The sequence below is a fragment of the Canis aureus genome, chromosome 11 (genome assembly GCF_053574225.1).
Source record: "Canis aureus isolate CA01 chromosome 11, VMU_Caureus_v.1.0, whole genome shotgun sequence".
NCBI classification, from domain to species: Eukaryota; Metazoa; Chordata; class Mammalia; order Carnivora; family Canidae; genus Canis; species Canis aureus.
Window position 1 is genome coordinate 34,061,049 of NC_135621.1, and position 19,087 is coordinate 34,080,135.

Consider the following 19,087-nt stretch of genomic DNA (forward strand, 5'->3'; position numbering starts at 1 on the left):
AGGAGCAGACCTTCTTGGTCCAGAGTGGCGGAATAAGGATAATCACTAATATTTAATGTGCATTTACTATGACAGAAGTGTACTACATGGTTTATATGCCACATGGTGCTAATAAGTATATATTATTTTATTTGATCCTTCCCACAACTTTATGAGGTGGGCATATCATTGCTCCCATTTTGCAGATTCAGAAATTGAGTCAAAGAGAGGCGAGCAACTTGCCTAAGGTCACATAGAGAGTAAGTGGTCAAGCCAGGACTGGAACTCAGGTAGTCAGGCTGCAAAGCCTACACTCCTAACCCCTGTGGTTTGCTTCCTCTCTATTAGAGGAGTACCTGACTCCCTGGCAAGCTTGCTCTGGTGGAAAAGCCCTACATGGACTCGCCCGTTTCTGTGGACAACCAGCTGGAATGGCAACTTGCCTTTGGCATTTTCAAAACTGAATCTGTTATTACTTATCTTGTCCTTGCCCTGTGTTTGTCAAAAGCATCCCCACCTACACACTCTACCGAGGCAGAAACCCCAAAGTGACTTTTTAATGTAAAAATTTGGTGAAGGGAATAGGTACCACTTACTACAAAATCCAACAGTGAAGTGAGTTTCCCTCCCATCTCTGTCCCCAAGGTGATGGGTTGAATTAATCCAGGTGATGGGTTGAATTAATCCAATATGACTGGTGTCTAAGAGGATGAAAATTTGGATGGAGACACAGAGGGAAGAAGGCCATGTGAAGAGGAGGCAGGGATTGGGGTCATGCAGCCAAGGAATAGCTGGGGCTTCTAGAAGCTGGAAGAGGCGAGGAAGGATCCTTCCCCAGAGGATCTGGAAGGAGCACGGATCCATCGGCACCTTGATTTTGGACTTCTAGCCTCCAGAACTGTAGGACCATACATGTCTCATTTTTAAAATTTTATTTATTTATCTTACAGAGAGAGAATGAGCAAGGAGAGCTGTAGAGGGAGAGGGAACCTGATGAGGGGCTTGAGCCCAGGACCCAGGATCACGACCTGAGCTGAAGGCAGACACTTAATTGACTGAGTCCCCAGGCGGGCCTGCCTGATGTTTTAAGCCATCTTGTCCACAGTACTTCACTACAGCAGCCCCAGGAAACCCACGCACCCAGGCTGCCAACCCCTTCCTCGGGTACCGATCCCACCCTGGGTAGTAGTGGTTGCACAGCTACCCTTCCAGAGACAGCTGAACACGGATAGCAAACACACATGCATTTGTCACACAAAGGCGACACCTTACATGCTATTCTGTGTGGTCTTTTGCGTTTGGTAATAATAAGCCATGGCCATTCAAAAACATTGTGGTAGGGTACAAATAGTACAGATTCACCATTTGAAGCATTTTAAAATTTGCAGTTCCATGGCATTGAGTACATCACATCCGCCTATTGTGCCATCATCACCATCACTCATCTTGGGAGCTTTTTACATCTTCCCAAACTGGAACTCTGTCCCCAGGAAACATGAACACCCCACTCCCCTCACCTCTCCACCCGGCTGCTTCCAGGGCCACGCCTAACGTCCCTCGCTCCCTCACCCCCAAACAGGTCACCAAGTCTTGCCCCTTCCATCTGCCCCGTGTCTCCCCGCACCCATCCTGCTGCCAGCTGCTCTCATCTAAGTTCTTGAAACAGCTTCTGGAAATCTGCCCCAGCCCCTGGCCACCTTGGCCGGTTATCCATACAGCCACCAAGCCCCTCTTTCTAAAATACAAATCTGGGGGCACCTGAGGGGCTCAGCTGGTTAGGCATCTGACTCCTGATTTCAGTTCAGGCCATGATCTCAGGGTCCTGAGATTAGAGCCCCACGTCGGGCTCTGGCCTCAGCGTGGAGTTGACCTCAAGACTCTCTCTCTCTCTCCCTCTGCACCTCCCTTCCCTGCTTGTTCTCTCTCCTGCTCTCTAAAATAAATCTTAAAAAAAAATGAAATACAAATCTGATGTTGTCTCCCTGCTTAAAAGTCTGTGATGGTTGCACCTCCTGCATACATCGTCAGAATTCTTTGGCACAGCCTGAGGGACCCCACGCATGGAGCTCAGCCCTGTGCCCTGGGCTGTATCCCCACCCGGTCCGGGGCCTAACCCATAGGAGGTGCTCAGAGCCCTGGAGCTCCAGTGGTCTGAAGGCTTTACGTTTCCTCCGACACATGCTCCCAACTTGAGGCACGTGTGGTTCCCTCTGTGTGGACTCCCCTCCCTTCCTCTCCTCCTTCGCCTGCCCTACCTGCTCAGTCGGTTCCTTCTTCAGCATTCACATCAAAGGATACCTCCTGCGTTTCTAGCTCTCCTGAAGTAGGTCTCTACTGCTCTCTATTAGAATAGTTACCCCATTTTTCTGTAATTACTTGGAGACCTCTTTGTCCTGCCCCCCCCAACCCCCAGATGGGGGACACACCTGGTATGCCAGCCACACAGCAGGTGCCGGGTACAACCCCGCTGAGTGCAGGACTGCCCTGCTAGCTCAGCTCCTGGACCAGGCTTCGTGGCCTGTCCCTGACATTGTTAGAGAGGACAGCTGAGCCCCAAAGTGACTCTCCTGGGATCAGGGAAGGCTGGTTTTCTGTCTTCCAGGAGGCGTTAATGCTCTAACATCAGTGTGGGGGTGGCAGTGGCTTCCCCGGGTTACCAGGGGGCCTGCAGCATGGATTTCATGTCCACTGGAGGCAAGGAAGGGGCTGGCATTCCATGGCTGCACTTTCAGGCCAGCCCCATCGGAGAGGCCATGGGGAGCTGCAGGAATTTTCTGGAGCCAGGCAAGGACAAGGGCACTCCAAGGAAGAAGAGACGGTGGGTCCTGATTCTGAGAGTCTGGTGAGAGCTGTCCGGGGCCCACAGAGCCATGCCGGGGCCTAGGTCCTCTGCTTCCACAGGTGACCTTCCAAGAGAGAGAACGGGGAGCCCCCAGGTCTGGATCCACGGGTCCATGTACAAGTGACCCAGGGAAATGGCTGGTGTGGACGTGGCTCCAGATCCTTATCCCCTTCCTTCCAGTGTCTCCCGCCCATGATACTAAGTATACCTTTAAGGCAGAAGCATCACACTGTTTTTCCTCTTTGGAGGCCAAGGTTCTCTCTGGACACCGACTGTCTGTCCCTCCCTCCTCAGTTCCTATCTACCCCACACCGGTCGGCTTTCTCTGTCCCACTCAGACTCTGTGACATCATCTTGCTCATCTGTTACTATGGTTTATTGTCTGCATCTCCCCAGTGGTACCTAAATGCTGGTACCTAAATTTCTGTCTCTTCTGAGCCCAGAACAAGGCCCGGCTCCAAGCAGAGGGGGAAGACAATGGAGAGCATCTCTTCTGACACCAAGGGCCAGAATTCCTCCACCTAGCCGATTCTCTTCTAGAAGGGCCCAGATGCTGGGGGGAACACAGGCCAACAAGCTCCAGCAGCACTAGGTCTGTCTCCTAGGTGACTTGGTGACCACCAGATGTGGTGGCCCTGGCGTGGTATCCCCATGTCCCCCACAGGGCCTGGCAGACCATCAGCATCCTATACATGTTTGCTAAACAAACCCAAACTTCCAGCTGTCATTATAGGGCGGGGTGGGGGGTGCCAAAATCTTAGGACAGGTACTGTTGAGGTGCAACCTTCACCTTAGAACCCACTTTGACCCAAACTGGACAAATGACAAAGCCTGCTAACCTCAAAAGGTGTCCAGGAGACCTGGAAAGGGGATCAAACAGTGTGCAATTCTTTAAATTTATCCTTGACTCCCATCTGGGGTTCCCCACCCCTGGAAGCAGTCGTCATCCCCATCTTTACAGGGAATGAATCTCAACCCATGAGATGGGTGAAGTGACTTGTCCAAGGTCACCTGTTATAAAGCAGCAGACCCAGATGAGATCATTGAGAGTGGTGTTTGGCACTTAGTAGATGCTCAATAAACACATAATGACCCTGGTATCCCTTCCTGACACCCTTTGTGTCATACTATTCCCAAACTTATCCATTCCAGAACAGCTCAAAATCTGGTTTGAATTTAAGAAACACACTTTGCAAAAAGAGTAACCATCTCCTGGAGTGAGCTCACGGTTCTAACAACCCCCAAATCCTGTTGGTAGGTGCCATTTATCAGTTAAGTTAGGATTTGAGAACATGCCTTATTGCTATTATTTTAATACAGCCCCCCTCAGGAGCAGAAAAATTGTCTCTTACAAATAAATACAGGGAAATAAACCGTATTTATCCTTTGTATTTCTAAAATGTTTTGAGACCAATTATTAATAAGAAAATGTGCAAACCCTACCCAGATGTATCATTTGCTCTTTATTTCCTTCTACTGCCCTCCTCCTCCCTCACCTCCCAAAGGAGAGGAAAAAGAAAAGAAAGAAAAGGCTGAATGTCCCAGGTTTAGATGAGCTGATACTTTAATTAAGGAAAAATATACGGGTCACCCCTGTCAGCTTACAAGCTGCAGCCGCATCAAATGGTGTTCCTTTTGAATAAACCTGATCACCATGGTGAGGCTTTACTGTAGCTGAATAAAGACAAAAGAAGTGCTCTGGCTGCATTTGGCCAAGGTCATTGTGAAGATAAATCAATGGCTGCACTAGCGTCAGACCTGAGAATCCTTGACTCGGTTGCTCTGTCCCAGCTGGTATCCAGGCTGCCTCCCACCAGGACACCTCGGCCAGCTGGTAGGTAATTATGTGTGCTAATAGTCACGGGCACCCTAGCTGCCAACACCAAGATCCCACATTCCTGCGTTTGTTAGAACATCCAAGGACCTGCACCGTTCCGGGCTGTTTCTTGAGAGATGTGAGCTCAGATTTGCTCAGATTGAGGAGCCTACCTGGCCACTGGGAAGATCACTGTCTGGGAGGTGGGAGGGGAGAGGGACAAGGAGACTGTTGTTACCTCCATTCGCTTAGTCCTCCATTCTAGAACTCACCTGCCTCACAGTAGCTGTGTGACCTCAGACAAGTTCCACAGCCTCAACCTGGGAGCCTCAGCCTTCCTATCTGTAAAATGGAATAATAAAGCCTGCCTTGCACAATTGTTGGGGACGGCACTCTATGAAGACTGCGAGTGCCGGGCATGGGGTAGGTGTCCAATACCTATTTGTTGGATATCTGAATGGACAAAACCTTCCAGCAAATTGACGACAGCAATACCTGCTTCACATTACATGCAATGAGGTTGGAAAATACGTGTAGGGATGTGTCTGTATGTTGCCTAGACTGAAAGATATTCTTTTATTGGGGTAAAAATTGGTGCATCCTTCATGTACTGAATTTAGCCTAGTTAATGGAATTTCTGAGTCTTACACTTACTATTTAGGAAAGCTAATGAAATACTGTATTTTATTTTTCTCTTTGAAAATGATTTCCAAACTTGATCAAAATTTAGCTTAGGACAATCAATGGGTCTATCTTCTACACACAAATCATCATTCTGGAGACAAATGAGTCACGAATTGAGAGATAAAGGGCAAAAAACAGCGTGGAGAATGAATGGAGCTGATTTCCTTTGTCTCTGCTCTTGACGTGTGGTTCTGGCCTGCCAGGGCATCAGGCTCATGTTCTGGATGCCAGTGTGAGCTACATGCTGGATGAGGGGTACAGAGATGGACAGTGAGCCCTGGAAGCTCATGGCCAGTCTCCAGAATTGTGATAAGGAAAAGAAGCATTTAGAAGAGGGTCGTTAGCATCCTCGAAGAGGGCTGAGTCTAGGTCTAGGGCTGGAGACCAGAAAAATTGGTTGTATCCCAGAAAAATTGGTTGTATTGGTTGTGTCTAGGTTTGATATCTGGCTCCTCACCCTGTCTCTTAGTATCTGTGTGATGCTGGAAAAGTTACCTAATCTTGCTGAGCCTGGATTTCTTCCTCTATAAAATGGGACAGCACTTCTTCCTGGATAACAACAGTGTCTGTTTTGAGGTTCACATGAGAAAATGTTAAAAAGCCTTTAAGAATTATAAAGCAATACGTAGGTGTGAGTCTCCATTGTTATTTCAGGGATACTAGAGGTGTGAGGCAATGCTAGCGAATAACAACCATGTCATGAGTACTTTCTTCCCTTCAGGCACGACTGTACAGGAGTCTCATGTTCTTGGCTCCACTCTGTGCCTGCACCAAATTCTAAGGGGGGCTGCTTTTATTATGTCCATGTGACAGGCCAGGAAGTCAAGGTCCAGAGAGCTTAACTAGCTTGCTCAGAGCTAATTAACTGTGGTGGTGGGATTTGATCTAGGTAATGGGACTCTGGAGCCCAATCTCCTAACATTTAAGCTATGGAGTCTCCTGAGAACATGACAAACAAGGCATATTTGGGCAGCCACAATTGAGGAAACATCTTCCTTTCCCTGCCACCCAGGAGACTTGGGACAATGAGCGAGGTGGTGGGAGAAAGCCTACAGGAGGTACCACTCGCAGGTAACGGGACAGGGGAGTCTTATGGGCAGAGGCTGGGCCTCAGGGTATGAGCCCTGAGGACCTCATCCCCAGTACTTCCATCTGTAAACCATCCCAACAACAGCTTTCTAATCTGTAAAGTGTGGAGATGATACTCCCCTCAGGAGGCTGCTTCAGGGATTAAAGGAGACATGTAATGAATGTGAATCTCCTGTTGGAATTGATAACTAGCACACAGTAGGTGCTCAATAAACGGCTGCTCCTTCGCCTCTCCCCAAGACCTGCTGTTATTCCAGGTGACAAGGTCCGAGGGATGGCAGGGCAGGTAGAAACTGCCTAGACAGAAACCCGAGGATAGTACAATTCAGTGGTCAGAACCCTTGGGCCTGGGGGTCTGGGTCACCTGAATCCATATCCTGGCTTCACCACGCACTAGTCCTATGACCGAGGGCATGTTACTTAACCTATCTGTGCCTCAGTTTCCTTATCTACAAAGTGGGCATAATTACGGTACCCACTTTGTAAGGTTTGGGAAATATTAGAGATTAATCAATCTGCGTAAAGCACGCCCAGCATATGGTAAGCATTCAGTAAATGCCAGCTATGATGACTTAGATCAGCCCTCTGTGTGTTGCTGGGCTGCGGGGTACCTCTGGGTGTTCAGGGGGGCTCTGTCGTATGCTATAAGCCCTCCATTTCCTTGTAGACCCCATAAGATCCTGGAAGAGTGGAAATCTCTGCAGCCTGGCCACATGATTGGGCTCGATGAATTTCAGGGGAAGGGCAGTTTCTCATCAGGCGTGCAGTGGGGATTTGAAGATGGTGACTCTACGTGTTTCTACTCTACTGTGTTCAGTGTGGGAAGTCTCTAAATTCTTTGAGGGTCTGTGTTCGAAGTTTGAATCTACAGCATGTGGGGTTCTGTATTCAAGGTGTGAGGTCTCTGAACGTATTAAGTGTGTGGGTTTTAAGGTCTGAGTCTGAAGTAACTCAAGTATGTCTAGCGTGTGAGGCCTCCACTTGTACACATTGTGAATTGGTCGCCACCATAAGTCTAGTTGCCATCTGTCACCTTACAAGTTAGTATTATTGAATATAGTCCCCATCCTCATGACTTATTTATTTTATAACTAGCAGTCTGTACTTCTTAATCCCCTTCACTCATTTTGCCCCCCTGCCCCATTCCTCTGTCCTCTGGCCACCACCAATCTGCTCTTTGTATCTATGAGTCTGAGGGGATTTTTTTTGTTGTTGTTTTGGTTTTCTTAGATTCCACATATAAATGAAGTCATGTGGTATTTGTCTTTGTCTGACTTATTTCACTAACCCTCAAGGTCCATCCATGTTGTTGTAAATGGCAAGATTTCATTGTTTTTTATGGCTAAGTAGTATTCTATTGTGTATACAATATTATATATATAATCTTTATTTATTTATTCATCAATAGACATAGGGTATTTCCACATCTTAGTTATTGTAAACAATGTGCACTAAACATAGGGGTACTTGTATCTTTTTCAATTAGTGTTTTTGTTTTCTTTAGATGGAATTTCTGGATCCTATGGTAACTTTATTTTTAATTTTTTGAGGAACCTCCATACTGTTTTCCATAGTGGCTGAACCAGTTTGCATTCCCATCAACAGTACATGAGCATTCTTTCTCCACATCCTTGCCAACACTTGTTGTTTCTTGTCTTTGTGGTAACAGTCATTCTGACAGGTGTGAGGTGATACACATTGTGGTTCTGACTCACATTTTCTTGATGATGGGTAATGTTGAGCATCTCTTCATGTGCTTGTTGGCCATCTGCATGTTTTCTCTGGGGAAATGTCTATTCAGATCCTCTGCCTATTTTATAATCAGATTGTTTTTTGTTTTGTTTTGTTTTGTTTTTGAGTTGTAGGAGTTCTTTATGTATTTTAGACTCATACCTTAAAACACAGGTCACCAAAAAGTTTGGAAACCCCACTTGTCAGCGCAAATCCCCAACAGCAGATGGACATTAAACACTTAACAAACAACTTGGAGACCTCAAACTGCGATGAGGACCCTCCAACTGCTCAGACAATTCATGCCTTGGACACAGACATCAAACTTCTCAGAGCTCTCATTAGACAGAGATGCCCACACAGCTTGTAAATGGAGATCTACGAATGGCTCAAGGGATTCACTCCACTGAACACAGATACCCAAGTGTTCAGAATGTGATACACTTGATACAGACTACACAAATACTTCCAGAACCTCACAATCTGAAGATAGATACAGAAACGGCACAGAGATCTGTGAACAGATGTATTTTGGACACAAACCCAAAACTATCTTGCACACCATATACCAAGAATACAAACTCCCAAACAGCCAGAGACCTCACACCCTAGGAAAAAACCTGCCAGCTCAGGGCCCTCAGGAACGAAGGCTCCAATCAGCCAATGGGACTCACACATTGATACCCTTTAAACAGCGCTCAGGGAACCTGTACTCTGAGTTCTGAGACCATGAATCTAGCATGAAGAACCCACGAAGAACCTAGGGACTTCCAATCCTGCACAGACCACATCAAAATATCTGGGAGATTCAAACCTGGAATACAGACCCTCAAGTAGCCAGACAGCTCAAAATGTGAACACAAACCTGCCAAGAGCCCAGAGACACTGTGACACTGACTTCTCAGCAATTCGAAGATCGCACACCCAGGGATACAGACACCCAAACAGCTCAGAAACATTACATCCAGGGACACGGACACTGGAGGAACTCAGAGCACACTAAGCGAAAGAAAAATCCCCCAAACTTAGAAACTCCACATGCTGAGAAATGCAAATCAAAACCATAGTGAGCTATCACCTCATGTCTGTTAGAATGGTTCTCCTCAAAAAGCTAAGAAATAATAAGCGTTGGCAAGGACGTGGAGAAAAGGGAACACTCGTGCATTGACAGTGGAGAAAAGTATATTGGTACAGCCACCATTCCACCAGTATGAACGTTCCTCAAAAAATTAAAAATAGACCTGCCCTATGATCCGGGAACCCCACTTCTGGTTTATATCCCAAGGAAATGAAAACAGGATTTCAAAGACACATTTCACACCCACATTCAACTGCAGCCTTTGTCACAATAGCCAAGAGCCGGAAACAACCTGAGTGTCTGTCAACGGATGAATAGATAAAGAAGATGTGAAAAAATATATCCATACATAATGGAATATTATTCAGCCCCAAGAAAGGAGGAAACCCTACCATTTGCAACAGCTTGGATGGACCGCGAGGGCATTATGCTAAGTGAAACAGACACAGAGCTAAATACTAAGTAAATCAGACACAGAGCTAAATACTGTGTGCTCTCACTTACACGTGGAATCTAAACGGAGCTCAGAGAAAAGGGGAGTAGAATGGTGGTTGCCAGGGGCGGGGCGGTGGGGGAAAAGGGGAGACATTGGTCACAGGATACAAGCTTCCCCTAATAATGTGAATAAGGTCTGGGGATCTCATGTACAGCATGGTGATTATAGCTACTAATACTGTATCCCATACACTTGAAAGTTCCTAAGAGCGTGAGCAGGTCTTAAATGTTCTCCCTGCAAAAAAGAAACAGTCGCCGCGTGGTAGGACAGAGGTGTTAGCCAACGCTGTGGTGGCCGTCAGTTTGCAATATATACGTGTATCAAATCAACACCCGGTACACCCAAAATGTCCACAATGCTATATGTCAATTGCATCTCAACAAAGCTGGGAAAAAAAAAAAAAAGGAAAATGGTGACCAGGAGCAGCTGGACGCCAGCAGGAGCCTGGAAAGCGCACACGGGCACCCACAGCCCCTGCTTCCCGCCTCTGCATTTAGACCCAGGTTTGGATTCAGCCAAGGGAGTGATGGCACTTTTTTGGCTTTGGGTAAAAATGAGCTCCTCGGGGTGCATGGGGCCCCAGAGTGGCCCAAGGGTAATTCCCGGCCCCAAGGAAGGGAGACGGGGTTACAGACCTAGGAAAGAGGGAGCCACGCCATCCGCACGTATGTGGGAGAGCAGAGATGTGCTCTGACCCAGCCTGCAAGTGAACCCTGCACGGCGGCCCTGGAAGCTACGGGAAGACCGAGACCGAGACCGTCCTTTCTCTCTCGGGAGAGGGAAGGAGGAGGGAGGAGGGAGGGAGGGGACGCGAACGCGAACCAAAGGAGCCGCCGCTCTCGGTAACCGCAGAACCCGAGCACGGGTTCCCTGCACCCCGCCGCCCGCCGCCCCGACGCCCTGCCGCGGGGGGGGGGGGGCGCCCCTCGCCGGCCGGCCCGGCCCTACCTGAGCTGGCGCGGCTCGCAGTCCACGCCGGGCAGCAGCAGCCGGGCCGCCTGGCGGACGTCGTCGCTGTCCATGGAGAAGCTGCGGCGGTGGCCGGCGTGCGCCACGGCCACCCGGATCCACTCCATCAGCGGCGGCAGCACGAGGAAGGGCCTGCGCGGGGACGAGAGCGTTAGGGCGGGTGGGGGGGGGGGTGGCCCAGCCCCACCCCCTCCTCGCAGGTCCCCCGCCCCAGCCCGGCGCCCCCACCCCCGCTTTTCCCGGGGGACCCTGCCTCTGAGCGCCCGAGGGGTGGGAGAGCCGCTGGAGGCATCCTGATCGCACTGGTGACCCCACCGGCGACCCCACCGGTGACCCCGGGGCGGGCTCTCCAGAGTCTTTGGGCCTCAGTTTCCTCATCTGCAAAGCAGGGATGCCATGTGACTCTCCTGCGAGTGTTATCTCCCTCAGAGATCATGTGAGCACACAGGAGATGGCTCACTTAAAGCACCAAGCACAGGGGCTGGCCTTAGTAGAAAACCCCCAAAATGCCTGGGGTTAGAAGTCCTTGGGGCTCCGATTCTGGGCCCAACCCTAAGGAGTCCCCCGACTCTCCCTTCCTGTCTTCCCACCTCCCTTTGCAGAGCAATGCCAGCCCCAGCTCTGCCTGAACACTGCTGCCAACGGGCTTTTTAGCACCTGGGACAGGTGCAAAGAGCCAAGTGGACAGGCTGTCTTCCCACGAGCCAGGCCAGGCAGCTGCCCGGTCACAGCCAGCAAACCTGCCTTTGTGGGGGAGACAGGGGACATGCCACACCCCTGAAACTCTGGGAGCCTCAGGTTCCTCCTGCGCTGAGACCCCAGCAGGGGACAGACAGCTTGTTGCAAGAATTGAGATGATGCCCATGGCTGAACTATATACTTTGTAATGTAATGCATTTGTGCCAATTTCCTGTTTCTTTGGGTGATAATTATAAACTCTGTCCTCCCATTAGGATTACTGAGTTGGTGGGGGAGCCTTTGAAGGGATTCTGATTTAATTCATCTAGGATGGGGCTGTTTACTGGTAGTTTTTAAAACCTCCCCCATGTGAATTTCACGTGAATCAGAATTATCTGGAGGGCTTGTTAAATGCAGATTCCTGGGCCCCATCCCCAGTGTGTCTTGATTCAGTAGATTGGGGCTGGTAGACAAGAATCTATGGGTAGAGGGCCTGGGAATTGTGTGTGTGTGTGTGTGTGTTAAAATGCAAATCCCCTGACCTTATCTCCAGAGATGCTCATTGTGTCAGGTCCATGAATATAATTTTAAGAAGCGGCTCTTATGATACTGATCTAAGTAGACCAAGGAACTCACTTTGAGAAATGCAATGTGTAGACCAAAATGATTTCCTATATTCAGCAGTACCCCAGCTCGGGTGAGGCAAGCAGGGTGCTCAGAGTCCCAAACTGAAGGAGGCCAGGCCATGCAAATGTGTGTCTCTCCTGCCTCACCTTGACCCTGGCTGCCATCTGCTCATGGACCTTTGATAGCATGCCATTTTCATTCCTGCGCTGAAAGGCCTCCAGCCCTTTAAAAATTCACACCCCACTTAACCTTCAAATCACAGTGCAAATCCTATCTTACCCTAACCCTTTCTCCTGATAATCCATCCTATATGGACCCCTCCTATGGGAGTCCCCAGCCCATTGGCCTTACCCACTGGCCTTGCCAGTGTCCCAGGAGAATGTAAACTCCATCGGGGCAGGGCCCTGGGACTGCTAGGTTCACTGCCCCAGGACAGCCCCAGCAGGCTGGAAGCACTAAATAAATATTTGTTCACAAGACAGACTAAGATTTACCCATTTCCTGCAGGGTGAAATGGAATGCAATCGAATTTCTGGCCCTGTGGACCTGTGGGGCAGTCTCCCAGGGAATTTCTGCCCAAGTCAGCCTGCTGCTTAGGCTGTCGCCCTCATTCTCTCATTCTCTCCATCACCTAAACTGAATCAGGCACTCAATAAACACACATTGACTTGAAATTGAATTGGATTCTACTGTCTCAGGTGAGCAGGACTTATTTTTGTCACCATGTCTCCATCACCGTAGAAACCAGCCCCAAGCACTCAGAGAATTCTCCTCTGGGAGAACTCTCCTCCTCGGAGGCAGCACCCCCAACCTCGTCCTGCCTTCCCTTTGCTCAGTGCCCCCTGAAACACAGCCCACAACTCCCAGTCCCTGGGGGCGGGGGCTGTGTCTCTTCCGCACACTGCCCTTTGGCTGCTGCCTTTTTTTTTTTTTTTTTAAGATTTTATTTATTTAAGAGAGACACAGAGAGAGGCAGAGACATAGGAAGAGGGAGAAGCAGGCTCCCCATAGGGAGCCTGATGTGGGACTCGATCCCAGGACCTCAAGGATCACGACCTGAGCAGAAGGCAAATGCTCAACCACTGAGCCCCCCTAGGTGTCCCCAGCTGCTGCCTTTTCTGTGAGGGGCTGAGGCACAGGGCACACCGCCAGTTCCTGAGGAATGCTAAGGAGAGAACGAGGCTGTGCTGCCTTCAGAATAACACCTGTATCGAGACAGCTGGCGAGCACCAGAATAAGAAACCTTGAACCCCAGGATTCCAGCCTCCTCTGGAATTTTCTGTGTACCTGTTCTCCTTTCAACATCGCCTTCTCTTCGTCACCCTGACCTCAGTGGTTTATAAGCTCATGAATTCTTTGCCAGCAACTCATTTAAAAACCTTCTTATCTTGTCTACTCAGAGGGGGGGAGAAAGTGTTATTTGTGATGTTTCTTTTGGAGGCACTGGAGATGGGAAAGAATTCTAGGGCCTTGAATTAAGGATTGGGTAGAGAAAGCTGCAGGAGAAAGACTGCATTCTCCTTATGTATTTTTATTCTTTTAAATTTATTTTTATTTTTTAAAAAGATTTTATTTGAGAGAGAGGGTGAGAGAGTGTCAGCAAGCAGGGGTAGGGCAGAAGGAGAGGGAGAAGTGGACTCCCCACTGAGCAGGGAGCCAGATCCCAGGACCCTGAGATCATGACCTGAGCTGAAGGCAGACACTTAACTGATTGAGCCAAACAGGTGCCCCTCCTTATGGATTTTTATTTATTTTTTTTTTATTTTTTATTTTTATTTTTTTTTTCCTTATGGATTTTTAAAGAGAACAATGTTCTACTGGCTCTTGACTTTGTTCTGAAGCTGTCTACACTGACTAACACCTAGAGGATACTTGGAAAGCCCATGGCTTTGTAAAGTACCTCTCAGACCGTGCTCAACACCAGAACCACTGTGTGTGTGTGTGTGTGTATGTGTGTGTGTGAATTCCCAAGGCTCCAAGTCAACCCCAGAGTTTGGATTCAACAAGTCTGGGGTGGGGCCTGGGCATGTGCATTCTAAACAAGCTCCTCTGGGAGTTTTGGAGCAACCTGGGTTTGACAACCCCAAATGGGTGGCCTGAGGTGAACAGAGCAGGGAACATGGTCCACTCAATCAGCACAGTGGCCGTCGAAATCTTTGCCTCGGTGCTTGAACAGAAGGTCTGTGGGGCTGGGACCAGAGATTCCAGAAGGGAAGGGCAAGCCTAAGTGGGCTTTTTGTAGAGTCAAGAGAACAAATCAGCTCAGGAAGGTGGCTGGGCCCAGATTCAAGTGGGAGAGGGAGAAGATACGTGGGCGGGGCCCTTCTGAAACGGTGGAGAGAAAGCTAGTGAGGGGGTGACCACCCAGAATTGGAAGGGAGTTTGGTTGGGGAGGGGCTGGGTGCTAAGGAAGATGGTACAGTCCGTGGGAGAAGCCTGGATTGTTTGGGATTCTGCAGAACTGGATTTCAGTCCTGAATCTGCCAAGTGCTCAAGTAGGCCTCTGGCTCTGGTCTGAAAATGTTTAGGCTCTCACTGTCTTCATCTGTAAAGTGGGTGGGCTTGGATCAGAGGTCTGTTTGGTTTGCAAGCCTCTTCTGTAAAGGGCCGGATAGTCAGTATGTCAGATTTTGCGGGCCGTACAGTCTCCGTCTCAACTACTCAACTCTGCATGATAGTGGGCAAGTCGCCCCAGACGACATGTAAATGAAAGAACCTTGCTGTGTTCCAAGAAGACTTTATTCACAAAATCAGATGGTGGATCATAGTTGGCTGACCCTGGTCTCTTGGGTTCCTTCCTCCTCTAAAGTTCTTTGAGTATATTGACATAGCCAGCTTCCTGGGGGCTTAGGAAGAAGCCCTGGGGACAGGAAGATGCACAGGAAGGTCCTAGTGTTGGGAACAGAAAGCTTTGGAGAGATTAGAAAACAAGACCCTCCCACAAAGAGGTCCTGATTGCATCTGAGGAATACCGAGTCACAGGCATACCCTGAGGTCGTACCTCGAGAAGAAAATGCAAATCTGGCCCTGGGTGTGATGAAATGTTATCTGTTAACATCACTCATTCATCCAACAGTCCTTTATGGAGCACCCATCTTGTAGGCACCCTTCTGGGAGCTGCAGACAGAGTAGAGAACAGGACTTGTCAGGTCCTTGTTCTCACAGAACTAACAATCTCACAGGGACACAGATAAGAAATACATAAGCCAACAAGTAATAAAGCAATTACAAACTGTGATCAGTTTCAGGGTGCTGGGATAGAGAAGAGACAGGGTTGAGGGAGAGTGGTGGGAAGGCCTCTCTGAGGAGGTAAGAAAATCACAAAAATGTGAAGGAATTGGCCATATGTGAATGTGGGTGTAGAGAGATGGATGTTCGAGGCAGCAGTGACAGACTGTGCAAAGGCCCTGAGGCAGAAAAAACCCCTTCACAGCTCACCAAGGCCTTTCCTGTGCATCATCTCCTACTTGGGCCCTCCGGGGCATATGGGGTGGCTAGGACATGAGTCCTGGTAGGCAGTGGATATGAGTCTGCTGTGGTAGGGCTCAATAGCATTGAGTCCTGTTCCCTGGAACCTGTCAATGTTGATGGCAAAAGAGACTCCGCTGATGTAATTCAGTTAAGATCTTGAGAAGGGAGGGTGACCCTGGATTATCCAGGTGGATAATCCTAAATGCAATCACAGGAGTCCTTATAAAAGGGAACCAGTGCAATGTGACACAGGTGGTCCTGAAGCAAGATGCTCTGTTGCTGACTCTGGAGCTAGAGGAAGGAAGCACGAGTCAAGGAGTGCAGCTCTAGAAGGTGGATGAGGCAAGGAAATGGATTCTTTTCTCAGAAGCCTCCAGAAACAAACAGCCCTGCTGACACCTTGATCTTGGCCAAGTGAAACTGATTAGGGACCACGGACCTCTGGAACTGTAGGCAAACAAATGTGTGTTGTTTTAACCCACCAGGTTTGTGGAAACTCACCACAGCAGCCCCCAGGAAACTGATAGGATCACAAAGCCAAGGGACTGGTAGGGTCACTGCAGGTTAGGAGGACATATGCTGAAGAGGGAAGAGCCAACATTTAAGCTGAGAATGAAGGCACTCACGGGCTCTGGGATCCCCCTCAGACACCTATCAACTGCCTCGTTCCTGAGGTCAGAGAACACCTCTTGATACAGCTGAACTGCACCCCCTCAAAATGCTTAGTTGAAGCCCTAATCCCCAGGACCTCAGCATGTAGCTATTAAAATGAGGCCATTAGGCTGGGCCCTAATTCAGAGTGACGGAGATCCTCCTAAGAAGAGGAGGTCATTCATACAGGGAATATAAAAAACAGTGAAAGGGATTAAAGGGGAAAGGAGAGAAAATGAGTGGGAAATATCAGAGAGGGAGACAGAACATGAGAGACTCCTAACTCTGGGAAACGAACAAGGGGAGGTGGGTGAGGGGAGGGGGTGACTGGTGACTGAGGGGGGCACTTGACAGGATGAGCACTGGGTGTTACACTATATGTTGGTAAATCGAACTCCAATAAAAAAATATACACCCCCCCCCCAAAAAGGACACTGAGGGTGTGGGGCCGCTGTGGGAAAGGGGGTGGTAGCAAGAGGACAACCATCTGCAAGCCAAAGAGGGATGCCGCAGAGAAAAACCCCTAGACCTGCTGACACCTTAATCTTGGACTTCCAGACTTCAGCGCCTCGAGAAAACACTTTTTTTTTTTTTTTTTTTGTTCAAGGCACCTAGCCTGTGTTGGTTTGTTAGGAAAGCCCTGGCTGAGCGGTACACCTGTGGTGTAAGTCCTGCCTGGCCCTGGAGGCATTAGTCTGTGGTAGACCAGCTTCAGTTGGAAGCTCAAGCTTTTTAGAGAGCAGATGATCATCAGTTCATTTCCTACTAACAACAGTGTATGAGTTCAAAGCCATCCGGAGGCCGAGCACTGCAGAGGTCAGAATGAGAAACTCGGGCTTTGGAGAGAGGCTGACAAAGAGCTGGATTCCAGCTCCACTTTCTCACTATGTGACTGTGAACAAGGTATGTCCACTGCCATGCCTGAGGTTTCTCACCAAGAAAATGGGAATAATACCAGCACTTACTTAACAGGGCATGGTGGGCTGCATGATGGCCCCCAAAAGAGGTCTGCATCCTAATCCCCAGAACCTGTGAATGTTGCTTACCTGGCAAAATGGACTTTGCACATGTGGTTCTAAGTTACGGATTTTTTAAAAGATTTTATTTATTTATTCATGAGAGATGCAGAGAGAGAGAAAGAGAGAGAGAGAGAGAGAGATACAGGCAGAGGAAGAAGCAGGCTTCCTGCAGGGAGCCCAATGTGGGACTTGATCCCAGGACCCTGGGATCATGCCCTGAGCCGAAGGCAGATCTGAGCCCCCCAGGTGTCCCCTAAGTTAAGGATTTTGAGAAGTAAGGACTAGCTGGAATTAGCCAGGTGCGTCCTAAATGTAATCATGGGGGTGCTCAGCAGAGGGAGGTGGGAAGGTCCAGGGAGAGGGTAGGAGATGTGAGGACAGAAGAAGTAGCTGGACAAATGGAAAGGGGCCATGAGCCAAGTAATGCAGGCACCTCCAGAAGCCACAAAAGATGAAGAGAGTCTCTCCTGGAGCCTCCAGAAGGAACCAGCCCTGCAGACACCTTCACTTCAGCCCAGTGAAACTGATTCTGTATTTCTGACCTCCTGAACTGTAAGATAATGAATTTGTATTGTTGTAAGTTTTCACATCTGTGACAGTTTTTTTTTTTTTTCATAGAAGTCACAGGAAACCAATACAGAGGGTTATTTCCAGAACTGAATGGGATGGCATCTCTTCAAGAGGTGGTAGCTATGCTCATCGCATCACCGGTGTGGTTTTTAGCATCACTCAAGTGTTTCTCTGCTGGTGGAGGAAAAGCCTAGCTACACAGAACACTACTCCTGCCTTCTCTTTTTAAATCAAAGCAAACCTCTGCAGTTGCTCTGCCTCTCCTCTATAAATTGTGTGGCCTTGACTTGGCATCTTCGTTGTTTGTTAAGTCTTAGGCTGGAGAGGAATTCAGATGTTTCACTATGCTCTAGGAAGCTCATAATTCTAGAGATACAGGGATGAAGGAAAAGCAGCAAAATTGACAGCAGACAGTATCCAAGGCTGGTTTCCATAGCAATAGTCACTGTAATCTCACTGTGTTTGTGGGCACCAAAGCTAAGACAATGCAGAGGTCAGAGGTGGCTTGTGTACTCTAGCGACTGTGCAAGGTGCAGTCAGACTGCTGAGGGTGGTTCCTACAGAAGGATCTGGAGCCAAGGCGTGTGCTCCAGGTCAGTGCATCGCCAACGTTAACGTGCACGTGAATCACCTGGGATCTTGTTAAAATGTGGATTTGGGTTCAGTGGATCTGGGGTAGGGCCTGAGATGCTGCATTTCTAACCAGCTTCCAGGCAGTATATGGACCACATTTCTAGGAACCAGGCCCCGGGGCAGTATTATGACTCAAGCCAGAAACAAGAGAAGGTGAATTCTCTTATTATGTTTAAGGAGGAGAAAGTGAGTCCAGAAGTGAGACAGTTGCAAGAAGGCATAGAGGCCCAGGAGACAAGGGAGGGGAAGAAGGTCCAGAGCTCCCGAGGCTCTCATGGGCCTAGTTCTGAGCCTGCGCCAAGTTCCAGGGGAGGTGGGCCAGTAGGGGTCTGGTGATTTCAGCTTTCACCCTGGGAGGTGGGTTCTGCTTCCCACCAGGATCCTCCCAACAATCTTATGAAACCGAAGCTTTCCGTCTCGGGGAGGTGGTTCTGACCCCAGCACCCACTCCATTCATGGTCTAATAAGTATTTGGTATTCGTGACGGTGTTTATCATCATCCCGGAATGTAAATACTTAAAAAACAACAACAAAAACCCTTTTGATGGTTGATTTTATGTATCAACTCAGCCAGGCCTGGTACCTGGATAGGTGGTCAAATGCTAGTCTGGACATTGCTGGGAAGGTATGTTTTAAGACAAGATTAACATTTAGATCAGCAGACTCTGAGTAAAGCAGATTATCTCCCAGAGGGTGGGTGGGCCTCATCCAATCAGCTGGAGGCCGCAGGAGAAAAAAACTGAGCTGCGAAGAC

The 19,087-nt window shown here is 48.8% G+C and overlaps 1 protein-coding gene and 1 long non-coding RNA gene across 8 annotated transcripts in view; one reads left to right on the plus strand and one right to left on the minus strand.

Moving 5' to 3' along the window:
* The window catches only part of ABTB3 (ankyrin repeat and BTB domain containing 3), a 310,072-nt gene that overhangs the window by 66,852 nt on the left and 224,133 nt on the right, over positions 1 to 19,087 (minus strand). For 5 of the 6 annotated variants that reach the window (XM_077914754.1, XM_077914752.1, XM_077914751.1 and 2 more), the window contains exon 4: positions 10,664 to 10,816. In XM_077914754.1, coding sequence (XP_077770880.1) covers positions 10,664 to 10,816 — 153 coding nt within the window. Of the gene's footprint in view, positions 1 to 10,663; positions 10,817 to 10,937; positions 11,087 to 19,087 lie in introns of those variants that run through there. The other variant, XM_077914755.1, reaches the window with a different exon arrangement.
* Positions 4,463 to 19,087, plus strand: part of LOC144323838 (uncharacterized) — a 44,369-nt gene continuing 29,744 nt past the window's right edge. Inside the window, exon 1 of one of the 2 annotated variants that reach the window (XR_013389180.1) lies at positions 4,463 to 5,060. This is a non-coding gene — a long non-coding RNA (uncharacterized LOC144323838). The remainder of the gene's footprint in view (positions 5,061 to 19,087) is intronic. The other variant, XR_013389179.1, reaches the window with a different exon arrangement.